This window comes from Branchiostoma belcheri, unplaced genomic scaffold (assembly GCF_001625305.1).
Source record: "Branchiostoma belcheri isolate BF01 breed outbred unplaced genomic scaffold, Haploidv18h27 scaffold1, whole genome shotgun sequence".
Lineage (NCBI taxonomy): Eukaryota > Metazoa > Chordata > Leptocardii > Amphioxiformes > Branchiostomatidae > Branchiostoma > Branchiostoma belcheri.
The window spans coordinates 11,399,559-11,412,250 of NW_017802379.1; the positions used below are offsets into that span (position 1 = coordinate 11,399,559).

At 38.1% G+C, this 12,692-nt stretch overlaps 1 protein-coding gene across 2 annotated transcripts; it reads right to left on the minus strand.

The window, feature by feature from the left end:
* Positions 1-2,233: 2,233 nt before the first annotated feature.
* LOC109485330 (PI-actitoxin-Axm2a-like) lies at positions 2,234-8,949 on the minus strand. 2 transcript variants are annotated; one of them, XM_019789003.1, is made up of 5 exons: positions 8,786-8,949; positions 6,015-6,095; positions 5,263-5,427; positions 4,578-4,737; positions 2,234-3,364 (listed from the first exon to the last, which is right to left on the minus strand). In XM_019789003.1, exons 3-5 carry the CDS (start codon positions 5,323-5,325, stop codon positions 3,360-3,362), a joined length of 228 nt encoding a protein of 75 aa, XP_019644562.1. In that variant the 5' UTR covers positions 5,326-5,427; positions 6,015-6,095; positions 8,786-8,949; the 3' UTR covers positions 2,234-3,359. The 2 variants fall into 2 exon arrangements, with proteins under 2 accessions (XP_019644562.1, XP_019644476.1); XM_019788917.1 differs by having other exon boundaries at positions 4,578-4,754.
* Between the last annotated feature and the right edge of the window lie 3,743 nt (positions 8,950-12,692).

Consider the following 12,692-nt stretch of genomic DNA (forward strand, 5'->3'; position numbering starts at 1 on the left):
CAAACTCACCTGGCAAATATTCTCCTACACATAGCCAGCGTAGTTAGTCTGGTAGAGACTACGTCGAGGGATCCTGTGTACCTGTCTGAAAAGCAATTATGCAGAGCCCTTTCGACCCCGTATGTTATGCTTTAATATAAAATTGTTTTATGTGTTTGTTTTCGGAATAACATCAAAACAGAGATTCCATCTCACATTTTTGTTATTGTGTTTCTATTAGAAGCTTCATGTAAATATCACAGACTATTGATTTTCCTCAAATGTGTTGGAGAAATATTGTCTGGGAAAAGTATAAAGTACTGGAAAACATAATGAAAAGCACAATATACTGTGTGAAAGATAATTTTGTAGAAGCATAATATTGTTTGAAAATATTGTGTGAGAGAAAGAAAATGTTTTTTCTGAGAGAAATATAATGGGCAGTGTGGGAGAAACATAAATATTGTGTGTGAAAATATAATGTGTAGACAAAACATGATGTACTGTGTAAGAGAAATACAAGGTACCCTCTACGAGGAACTATAAAAACACAAGGCATTCATAATCAGTGAATTGAAATTATAATCTGCTATAATCAGTGGACCAAAGCGTACACTCTGGACATTTTCTCAATTTGTGTGAACTAGGCCCGCGACTGAGACACAACACGGATGTCCGTTTTGTTTACACTCCTGATATTTCTGTCTCAGTCGTTGTTCAGCATGGTGAATAGGGCTATATATGCAACGTAAAATAACTAGTATTTCTACATGGTATAAGGAATGCTGATTTTATTAGACATTTAGATATTAATTTTCTCATTTTTATCACCCCACCTTGCAAGGCAATTTTATTTAAAAAGACAGAAGCAGAAGAGATATTGTAGATATAGACGTAACACAGTAATGTAACACTCTTTTCAAGCTGGAATTTTAGACATTAAACATGTAGCAACCAGCCTTGAATTAATTGAAAAAATCAGCCCAACATAAACCTGTCCAACTTGGGCGCAAAAACAAGAGAAATTTTCAAGAAACTGCCCTGTTAATTGGCTTTTCTGTGGTGCTACACCCTTTTGCTATTCTCTTGATATCGACCGAAAGGGGGGGTCAAAGTGCACCATAATGATTGTTTACCAAAACAGCGATAGTAAAAGATCCGCGGTATAGGATTTACTGAAAAGGCTGGTACTTTTGAATCAATACATGAGCCCCCACATGAAGCTGAGTTTATGTGACCAGAACGTCTGAAAGGTGAGGTATGATGTAATTTTTTTGCCTGTTTTTTGCATAGGTTTGACTACAAGAGATCAACTATAGCGTCTCTCTCCCTTCCCTGACGCCCCCCTCCCATAAGGTTTAGGAACTAGTTTTTACCGTTTTCGCCCCTGTCTGTCTAAACTGTGACCTAAAAAAGACATTGGACACGTGTGAAGATTCCATTCGTCGTTTATTGACACTGTGGGGCATGTTAGGCCTTTTCGTGCCGACGGATCAGGAAATAATTTTGTAGGTAAAAAGCACCATTTAACTATTCTAATTCTAACGGCAGTTTTTTTTTCTGGTCACAGAATATTAATGTCTAATAAATGTTTTAGATTTCCCTTTTTATGTATGCCAAAAAAAGGACAATATGTTACTGATCCATTTCCTTTTGTTGCTGCTCTAAATATTCTATGAGGGTATGAGATCTCCGAATTCTTGTTTGTCTTTGTTCCCATAGGTTAGTGCTGTACGTAATTTTACAAGAAACTACGGCCTCCAAAATATATTCAGCATTACAAACGAGGATAATTTCAAGCAGAGGTTTAAAAGAAGAAAGCTAAACTAGAGAAGTAACATTTGCAAAGCAAATGCATAATGTTTACCTTCGGACATGGTCTGCCCTGTTATTCTTACTAAAACACATTCACATACATGTACTACTAGTATATGGTGACAGGAGTAGAGCAGACCATGAAATTGCAACATTATGTAACCCAACACCAGTCACAATGGTAACAGATGTCAACAAATCATGTCATTGGCCGGGACAGAGGTTACTGTTTGGAACAGAAGAGGAGGAAGAAACTGAGTAAAAACAATATGATTTCCTTCGGTAAACATAAATATCTACTGTTACTACGTGGCGTGATCCAGGAAACAAGCAAGACCGTTGATCTGAGCTGGGTATTTAATTATAATTAACTGGATGATTCTGATTAACTGAGAATCAAGACATTAATCACCAACATAAAACAACAAGCATACCAAACAGATCGTGAAAAGCATTGATTTTCACTATTTATTTTATCGTTTCTTGGTTACATAACAAATACATATTTTGTGGATATATGTGTCTTTAATAATTTTGCAAACAGTTCTTAAATGGACAAAAGCAAAAAGCAAAGACAGCATGTGTAGAACATACACTGTTTGTACTGTTGGGGTATTAAACGTTTGCGATTGGACCATCTCGATAGCAATTATTCAAAAGCAAAAAACAGAGCATATAGATGTAGTAATCACATGTAGTAACCATGTAGCTTCAAGAACTTTTTTCGGATCATTTGTTAAGTTTACTTAGTTCTAGACTCGATGTCTCAATGCACATGTAGTACTTGTATCTGTTAGATAGTAAACTTGTAATACTAATCTGCTTACCTGTCAAGAACTTGATAATAATGTGTGAATATTAGTATGAATAGAGAGGAAAGGAAAAATATTAATAAACTCCTTACCAACCTCGAAAAGAGAGTTTGCTTACAGTGTAATGTCTACTGTACTAAGTTGCTTAAGGTATTTATTAATAGCATCTTAAAGAAATACCCTATATGTCATACATGTTAACATGATTTATATCACTATCATTTCCACATTAAAGACCTTTAATCCTGCTCTTATCGCATCTTAAATATTGACATTGTTATTTGTATAGTTTAGCTTTATCAATTGATATATTATACTTCATTATCAAATAAGGCTATCTCCTTTCTTTTCTAGTTATTTTGCATCTTTTATATTCATTTATGTTAGCATGATCAGCGAATCACACAACTCAAACAACTCACCTATATATATATATATCATATTTTTATCTAGTTTATATTTCTAATGACTGTTCTCTACTTCATGTCAACTGTGCAGATATGGTAACTGTTAATACATACATTTCTACGAATTTAGGTAAATTTTCTACTGACATTTTGCTGTGTTTACTACATTTCTTTAGTTCCCATTTCCACATCGCCATTGTACTGTCATGTTTTATTCTGTATGATTAACATGTACAATAGCTGGACTTTAGCTGGTCTAAGCATCTACATGTAGATTAATAGTACTGTATTACTCATCAGCAGTGGTTTACTTGAACAGGTGGCTTTCAAGTCTGGATCACTGTCTTCAATCTGTTCAAAGAGAGAAATACTGTATGTAAATAGAATTTCTTTTCAGAACCGATACTCACCACATATGACGCCAGTTGACCAATGGCAATGACTGTTATAACGATACTCGGCACATATGACGCCAGTTGACCAATGACAAATGACAAAGACTGTTATAGCGATACTCACCACATATGACGCCAGTTGATCGATGACAGTGACTGTTATATCGATACCACATATGACGCCAGTTGACCGATAAAAATGACTGTTATAGCGATACCACATATGACGCCAGTTGACCAATGTCAATGACTGTTATAAGGATACTCACCACATATGACGCCAGTTGACCAATGGCAATGACTGTTATAAGGATACTCACCACATATGACGCCAGTTGACCAATGGCAATGACTGTTACGATACTCACCACATATGACGCCAGTTATCCGATGATAATGACTGTTATAACGATACTCACTGCATATGACGCCAGTTGACCAATTATAATGACTGTTATAACGATACTCACCACATATGACGCCAGCTGACCAATGACAATGACTGTTATAACGATACTCACCACATATGACGCAAGTTGACCAATGACAATGCCTGTTATAACGATACTCACCACATATGACGCCAGTTGACCAATGACAATGACTGTTATAAAATAACGATACTCACCACATATGACGCCAGTTGACCAATGACAATGACTGTTATAAAATAACGATACTCACCACATATGATGCCAGTTGACCGATGACCAGAGAGTCTTTAGAGAATACTTATAGGTACCTTTTACCTTTTCAAATCTTCACTGTTTTTGTTCATGTAGATTGCCTAGTTTATGTGATTTATACGTGGCTTATGAAATTCTTTAACAAATATTACCACGTATTTGTCAGATATTTATTCAGTGGGGCAAATTGCATACAGATGATGTTAGATGTATATTGAAGCTGAGTAATCATTATATAACATAGTACAAGTGACAGAATAAAAGGTTAACGCACAAGTCTGAGGATCTGCTAGAAAGTACATTTAAGCTGTCTAATCCAAGTCTTTAACATTTTTTCTCTTCTTAAAGCAGCTGTACAAGATGTAATTAATCTTTCACAATTCTACTACTAACTACTTTTTGTCACAAACTGTAGCTGTCAAATTAAAAAAAAAACAAGAAACATGTCACTCAGTAACTGGAGAGAAATGTAAATGTACTTACTCTTGTTCTTACGTCCACAGGTCTTCCTACACTCCTTGAGAGTTGCAAAGTTGTTGTCGTTAGGATCGCAGCCTCCCCAGTTGAACTGCTCACACTGGCCAGTCTGGCTGTTGTAGAACCACCGTGGGATGAGAGCCTCACAGGGTCCAACCTTCTTAGGCTGCAGACAGGGGTCAACTGTAGCACATCAATAAGTAACTGGTAACTGTCGCAAATTTGTGGAAACCTAGCTTCTCAACTCACGTAATTCTTCTTGCTATTCTGAGACCGCAAGGGACCTCTATTATTATATCTCTTCAAAAAGCTTCCCCAATATTTAGTTTTTTTTTAGCTTTTAAACTGACACGGAAACCCAAAGTATACATTTGGTGTCTGAAAATAGCAATAAAAATAATAAAAAATGATGCATACATATTTTTACGTATTAATGTGTTCATTTGTCTAGGGTACCATATCTCAAGCCATTTGCTTTCAATATCAAGGCATAAATACTACATATACGTAATAATGTAATAAATATATTATTTTAAGTATCAAGGGTGTTTTAACCGAAGAAACAAAAACAATGAACAGTGTTTTTGCTGCAGTGAGATATAGAATTGCTGCGATATGCAATTAATTGTAAGAAAGCTCTCTAGTACATACTCTCTAGTATTCTCTCTCTAGTAATAACTCTAGTACTTACCACAAGTGTCTTCACACTCCTCCTGAGTTTGAAAGTTGTTGCTGTTACCATCGCAGCCTCCATAGTCGAAAGGTTCACACTCCCCTGTCAGACTGTTATAGAACCAGCGTGGAAATACACCATCACACGGTCCAACATCTTTGGGCTGTTCGCAAGGATCCTCAACTGTAACACATATTGCGGATAACTGGTTGATGGTTATTCACCAGGATGACAAAATCCACATCACTTATTCCTGACAGGAAAAGCTATATGTCACCAAAAAAATCCATACCATGTTCAGGACAAAATTTTTTCTGTACTTATCGTCCCTCATTTAAGTAAAAAATAATAATAATAACATAAAAAACGACGTAATATAATAATGTTTCAATATGTGTTGTAGTCTAATTGAATGTTTAATAAATATTTACATATAAAAAAATGTAGAAATATATAACAGGCAGAATTGAGCTGGTTGCAGCTTCTTGAATCAGACATCCTAATCTTTTAGCAAGCTAGAGGTTGAGAACAGTAGTGCAAGACAGTTTTTGATAATCAGCCTTATTAGTGTGCTTGTTTCCTATCGTTTTCGCCGAAAATGATTATGTTGACTTGAAGTGTGTGAGTAAAACTAAGCATTGCGTTATCCAATCTTCCCTGTTGTATCAATTTATTGTTCAGCATGGGGAAATATGATAAAATATGATACTATGAATCCAAGATTTAACAGTGCTAGTATCTACGTCAGTAAATGAATTTTGTACTCGTACCTGCGTCAGTTCTGTGAATGGTGGCGGTTACCACGAGGCTGATCAGCAACACTTTCCACAGCATGACTGTTGTGTAGAAGTCTGGAGAAAAATGCATCACAGATATGTTTAAATCTTAAATGCTGCTTCTGTAATGTATTCATGATTTGCTGTTCTTAGTTGTTAGGCGTCCAGGTATGAAACCCTAACTCGGGTAATTCGAGTGTGTCAGTAAAATGTGGTGCAAAATATGATATCGGTTCCGGTCCGGGTTCGTTTATAGTTTATAATAATGATAATAACCTTTATTGTACATTCATGCCCTATCGGGCTAAGTACAGGTGGACAGATAAAAAGGTAATATACATGTTTGTAGTACAAACAGCTCTAAAACTACTCTTATTCAGAGGTTCGGCTTTTTCTCGTTTCTTTGTGATGTTAAAAATATAACTTGAAATGGGTTTGTATAGTACAAAATGATCAAAGCGCATAAGAAAGATACATTTTTCAATATTAGACAAGTCTTAGAAGTAAAGAAACGTACTTGTAATATATGTAAAAGATCATTTCTTTCATTACTATATAAACTAAACTAAAGTGGACTTCATCTTCTACTTTGTTTGAGCAAGTCACATGTGTAAAATAGTTTTGGCCAATTGTGTTTAATAACAAGACACAAAAGCCAGCAACGTACAATTCTCGTAAGAAACTCCCAAATTAATCATTTTAAAGAACCCAATGTAATTTCAGGGCAGCAAAATTGTAAATATTGAGTATGTATAGGAGAATATGAATGTGAATTAAATGTAGCCAATTCAAGTGCTTTCTTGATCAACTTGAGAGCACAAACAGCTGAGCATTGCATGGCATGGCGCATGGCTTCTGAAATGTTTGAACCAAACTCTGTTCCAATGTGCGTTCCAACATGTGTTCTATCGTTAATGTGGGGGTACCTAACTGGCCTTTCGGCCGGAAAAAAATGGGAAAAAAAAGCTGGGTTATGTGGGACTTTGGCCTGTTGTACGATCAATAGAAACGCAAAAGAAAAAAGGACAGTACTTCAAACCCCGCTCAGTAAACACTATCCACAACTAAAAATTATCGTGATTTGTTGAATGTTTAACCTTATCTTGCGGAGCATAACAATTGTTGTTTTGCACACACAGTACCGTCTATATGGCACCCTGTATATGTACGATTTGTACGATTTCTCGTGCAACGCATCACACCACAGCGAAACGCAACAAATGCGGAAGTAACTGCAGGGGGGTCTATGATCTAATTAAGACATGAAAATATTGAAAAATGTTGTGGCAGGAATGCCAGCAGGACAAGGGTTAAGGCGATGTGCGGTGTACATGGCGGTACACCACAGGCACTTTAATCGGTCGCCAAATAGTCAAGACGAAGACGTGTGCTCAAACATGACCACTGTGAAGTGTGTGTGGACGCCTCGAATTTAGAGACTACAGTAACAGACCGTTTCTACTGGGAATGTCTGGGGTATGATGTAGATATGCCCCCGAGCACATGTACCTCTGAGTATGTAGACCAAGCCAGAATTAGAAGGCAGAAGGGGGGGGGGGGTGCCCTCCTCTCCCAATTTTCAATGTGATAGAATTGCAAAGGATTTTCTTTGCCTGCTACATGTACTTCAGGTCAAGAGAAAAACACATACATTAGTCAATTTCTGAATACTTGGGTTTAACCAAGACGCAACAACAGTAGTCAGCGACTTCAACTGGATACGACGTTATGATCTGCTCTGTTTGTTTTGTTTGTTGCATACCTGACCTGCTGTGCCCACGCTAAATCCGGCTCTTAATCGGTCTACCTAACGGATAATGTACGGAGAAGAGGAGACGAGAGTGCCTACTGATATCATGTGTCCAGTACCGAGAACATTTAGCCAGGGAAGAGTTCTGAATAAACAGGTACGAAGAAGAAAAATGTGGTCGACGACATAGCTGTTACGGAAAGGAGGGGAGGGGGGTATCTAGCAGCCCACCGACGTACGTATAGATTATTACATTTTAGAGGAACTAAGGAACAGAACACGCATTTAATAAGGTGGATTATGGCTCTCTACGAGTCTTCCCCTGTATCTTGAATATTTGGCCTAGGACAAGAGATCTTGTCCCATGATAGGGGACGAAAGTGTAGAATTTTAGTGCAAGACTGAGTGTGAGTCCTTCAATATAATCATTATAGTGCATTGGGTTGCATATAGTGTTTATTAGTCCTTTACTGTGGCATTGTCGGGTTTTATTTAGAGTAAGTTGTAACTGTTCTGGACCTGTACTGTAGATGAGAAAAAAAGCTACGCATAACACTGAATGATACGTGCTCTTGTCATGCAAGTTAAGCAAGATAATGAATGCAAGATAAGAGGGATAGGACAACGGTGTATTTGTGAAATCCGCAAGTCAATCTATATCAAGGGACTGGAATTGAGCATAATTGTTGGTTCAATATTTCTGACACATGTTTTAGTCGTTTTCTTTAATAGTGCCGTTCATATAAACCGTGTTGATTGAGCGCAGCACCACTATTTAAATTGTACAATTAAGAAAGTAAAAATAGTTCCCCGGTCCCATTAAACATCATGAAAGTTGTGGGATTGGTAATGTATTTCTGTTAAATTTGAATGCAACGGACAAGCACGATTTTTAGGTGTTTAATGGCGTCGAAAAATCAGCAAACATTCAGAACTAGTAGCAATTAAAACACACTGTAAGTTATAAATTGTGTGTTGTAATAACTGTTACAGTAACAATGTGGCAGTTACTAACCGTCTAATGCACTTCAGCAACGCACACAGTACGGTCTTATCCCAACTCTAAACGGCCTGTCTTCTATCTCTAGTGTAGCCCGTCTTAGACGAGAGACACCCGTGAAATGTTCAGGGCTCCGGTACGAACCGCTACGAAGTAAGGTTCTGGACTTTTCATAGAGGTCCATGTCGGCGCATACATTCTTCCTATAGGTCCACGTCATCGCCAACACCCTTTATCAGTTCTCACTATCAGGTGACATCATACAACTCGACGTAGTGAGCTCGTCTGACGCCATGATGTTTTTCTCTTCGTGTGACTCCGTACTGTTGCCGGTAAACAGTTATGTGCATATTGGGTACGTGAGGGAATGATCGTTAGCTTTTATGTATGGCCTTTTTTTGTCGCTAATCCCATCGGTGGCTGGCGACCTTCTCTGGCAAATAGATACTGCCTGGCCAATTTAATACTGTCTTTTTGCCACCAAAAGGGATCTGCTTGGAGATTACGCATTGGGTGCATGTAGAAGGAGCGTTGAAGAGTCCTTTGTATCTGTCTGAAAAGCAATAAAGCAGAGTCCTATCGACCCTGTATGTTATGCTTTAATATAGAATTGTTTCAATGTACACGGTGTTTGTTTTTGAAATAACATCAAAACAGAGATTCCATCTTTAATTATTGTTATTGTGTTACTATTCGAAGCTTCATGTAAATATAACAGACTATTGATTTTCCTCAAATTTGTTGGAGAAGCATAATGTTTTGCCAAAGAGAAATTGTGATCTTTTCTGCATCTTTTCTCCCAGAGGTATTCTTGAAAACACATGTTGAAAACACTCTCATAATCAGTGAATTGAATTACAACCTGCCACTATAGAGCGTACACTCTGGATATTTTCTCATTTTTTTGCGAACTAGGCGAGCGACTGAGTCACAACACGGATGTCCGCTTTGTTTACACTCCTGATATTTTTAGCCTCTACCAGGCAAAGGGATAGTATACCAGAGAAGATCCAGGGCCATAGAATATAGTATACCAGAGAAGATCCAGGGCCATAGAATATAGTATACCAGAGAAGATCCAGGGCCATAGAATATGTCCCGGGATCTTTTTTTGGTATACTATCCCTTTATTTCGACCAATTTCTACTATTTTTCCAGCGATCCGCGGTGCCTGGTTGAGGCTAGATATTTCTATCTCAGTTCTTCTTCAGCATGGTAGAGAGGACTGTTTTTTGCAAATCACGATAACTGGTATTTCTATATGGAATGAATAAAACTGATCTGATTACACATTTAAGGACAACTTTTCTTATTTTAATCACCCCACTTTGCTAGGCAATTTTATTTAAAAAGACATAAGAGATCTTGTAGATATAGACGTAACACAGTAATATAGCACTTGTTCATCCTATAATTTTATACCTCAGTTATCTGACGTTGTGTAGTTGGCCTATGTAGGGCGTGAATATGCCAAAAATTTTATTGCCATTGTAATATAGATTACTATTTTTTGGTGAAGCATAAAGTTGTGGAATTTTTGTTCTTTACCCTTTTCAAGCTGGCATTTTCAACACTATACATGTAGCAACTAGCCTTTAATCAAGTGTAAAATCAGTCCAACGTAAACACCTCGAACTTGCACGCAAAAACAATGGAATTTTTTTCCAGAAATTGCCCTGTTAATTGGCTTTTCTGTGCACGTGGTGCTACACCGGATACTCTCTTGCTATTCTCTTGGTATCGATCTGCAATTGGGGGTCAAAGTGTATTACAATCATTGTTTACCAAAACAGCGGTAGTAACAGAACCCCGATATATAGGGTTTACTGAAAAGGCTGGTGATTACATATCAATACATGAGCTCCCTCGTGAAGTTTATGTGACCAAAACGTTTGAGACGTGAAATATGATGCCATCTTATGCGTGTTTTTGCATAGGTCTGAATGAGAGAGATCAACTGTAGCGTAGTCATCTGAGAACCATCAAATTTTCTACCAATCGTTTTGGAAAGTCTTTAATACCATATTCCATCACTGGATGGAACAACCTGAATTTAGCAATCCGTACTCTTTCGTATCAAAAATTCGTTCAAATCTTTTCAAATCGGTACGTCCTGTAAAGTTTAACTATTTTAGCTTTGGTTCTCGTTATTCCTGTATTCTTATTACCCGACTTCGTCTGGGCACCTGCAGCTTGAATCACAATCTTTATACCCGAGGTCTTGTTACAAGTCCATCCTGTAGCTGCGGGTGTCCATATGAAACGATTGCTCATTATTTATTGCACTGCCCTATATACACCTACCAGCGCTTAGTCCTTTTTGGCAAGCTTTCAAGTATACTTGGTAATATTGTTTCCTTTGTTCGTATGACACCAACTGCAAAATAATGTTAGCCGCACAAAATTATATATTAGAAACAAAAAGATTCTAACTGTATGTGTCTTCTGGGATGGGAGGTTTGTTACTCACGCGAGGTCTCGTGTATTTTTAAATGTCTTGTAAAATATTTTTCTTTCATTGTAAAAGTGGCTGCGAGAATATAAGTTGTACCTAACTTGAGTTCGCAGTCACTTAGTCCATGTCTTTTCATTTGTAATTCTCATTGAGTTTCTGAATAATAATAAAAAAAACTGTAGCGTCTCCCCTGTGTATATAGACAGCGGAAAACCTGCTGTCCTTCTCTTCATAGCAACGGAGGCGTGAAGAGCAGCAACAGTGAGAAAGCGGGTAATGTTCTTGGGTTGACCCTTGCTGTTCTCAGCTTTGTTTGTGTCCGCCACGTGCCCAGTTTTTGTTGTTGTTTTTTTCCAGAATTTCCGGACCCAGTCTTAGCTTCATCATGTCTCTTAACAGTTTACAGTGAGAGTTTTTGGGACGGATAAGTCCTCTTGTCTTAGTACTCTTCTTATCGAAATTCCACACTTTGTGGCATATACAAGCCGGTCTTGGTGACACTGGCTGTAGTCACCAGCAAAGCATTTAGGTATGACTTGCATGACCGTCTTCCTTACTCAGACTCCCCACACCTTGCTTATCCTGCATTTCAATCCGTTTAATGACCGCGTGGTGCTCTGCGTTCTAGCGCTGAGCAAGATCGTCACCAAATGTCATTGACACTTGTCATTCTGTATCTGTATCTGTATAGCCGGTATAACCGCCTTTCGGCGTAACACACCAGCTTCGCAGGCACGCGGAGCGGCGGCAGCTGGCTATATTACACCGATTACACCTAACCCTTGAACTTCTAGCTCTAGACATTGTTTAAAGCTATCTATTGACAGTGCCCCTACTGTACTTGGTGACAGTGAGTTTCACTCTGCGATAGTTCTAGGAAAGAATGAATTTTTGAAACCTCAATCCTTGGTTGATAACTCTGGTACTTGAATGCGTGACTATTTCTTGTTCTCTTCTGGGCTGGTATTAGGCACTTAGTAGTTGGGACATCCACCAGTTTATTAGTCATTTTGTACATCATGCATAGTCTAGACATCTTTCTTCTGTCTTCCAGTGAGGTCCACTGTAGGTTTCTTTTCATTTCCGTGACACAAGCACCTCTTTCATAGTTACCTTCGCCAAGAAGGTTATGTTTTCGTAGGCGTTCGTGTGTCTGTGCGTGTGTGTGTGTGTCAGCACGATAACTCAAGAAGGCTAAAATGGATTGTCTTGATATTTGGTAGGTGGATAGGTCTTCATGAGACGAGGAACTGATTAAATTTTGGGCCCCCTAGCGGCTTGTTATGGTACTGCAGCTGAACTTCCGGTTTTGATATCTCGTGATCTAGACATGCTAGGGTGACGAAATTTGGATGGTAAGTAGCTCTTGTGATGGGAAAGAAGTGATGTGAGTTTGGCTTCCCTAGCGGCTTGCACTGGAACTGCAGGGGCGTTAGTTGAAAAATATTTAAAGGCGGATAACTCTAG

Bases quoted from the DNA above. Each gene is read 5' to 3' on its own strand.
- LOC109485330 (XM_019788917.1), bottom strand. From the start codon at position 6,078: ATGCTGTGGAAAGTGTTGCTGATCAGCCTCGTGGTAACCGCCACCATT. The intron at 5,428-6,014 runs GTACGAGTACAA...TATGTGTTACAG, and splicing joins CATTCACAGAACTGACGCAG to TTGAGGATCCTTGCGAACAG. The intron at 4,755-5,262 runs GTAAGTACTAGA...GATGTGCTACAG, and splicing joins GGAGTGTGAAGACACTTGTG to TTGACCCCTGTCTGCAGCCT.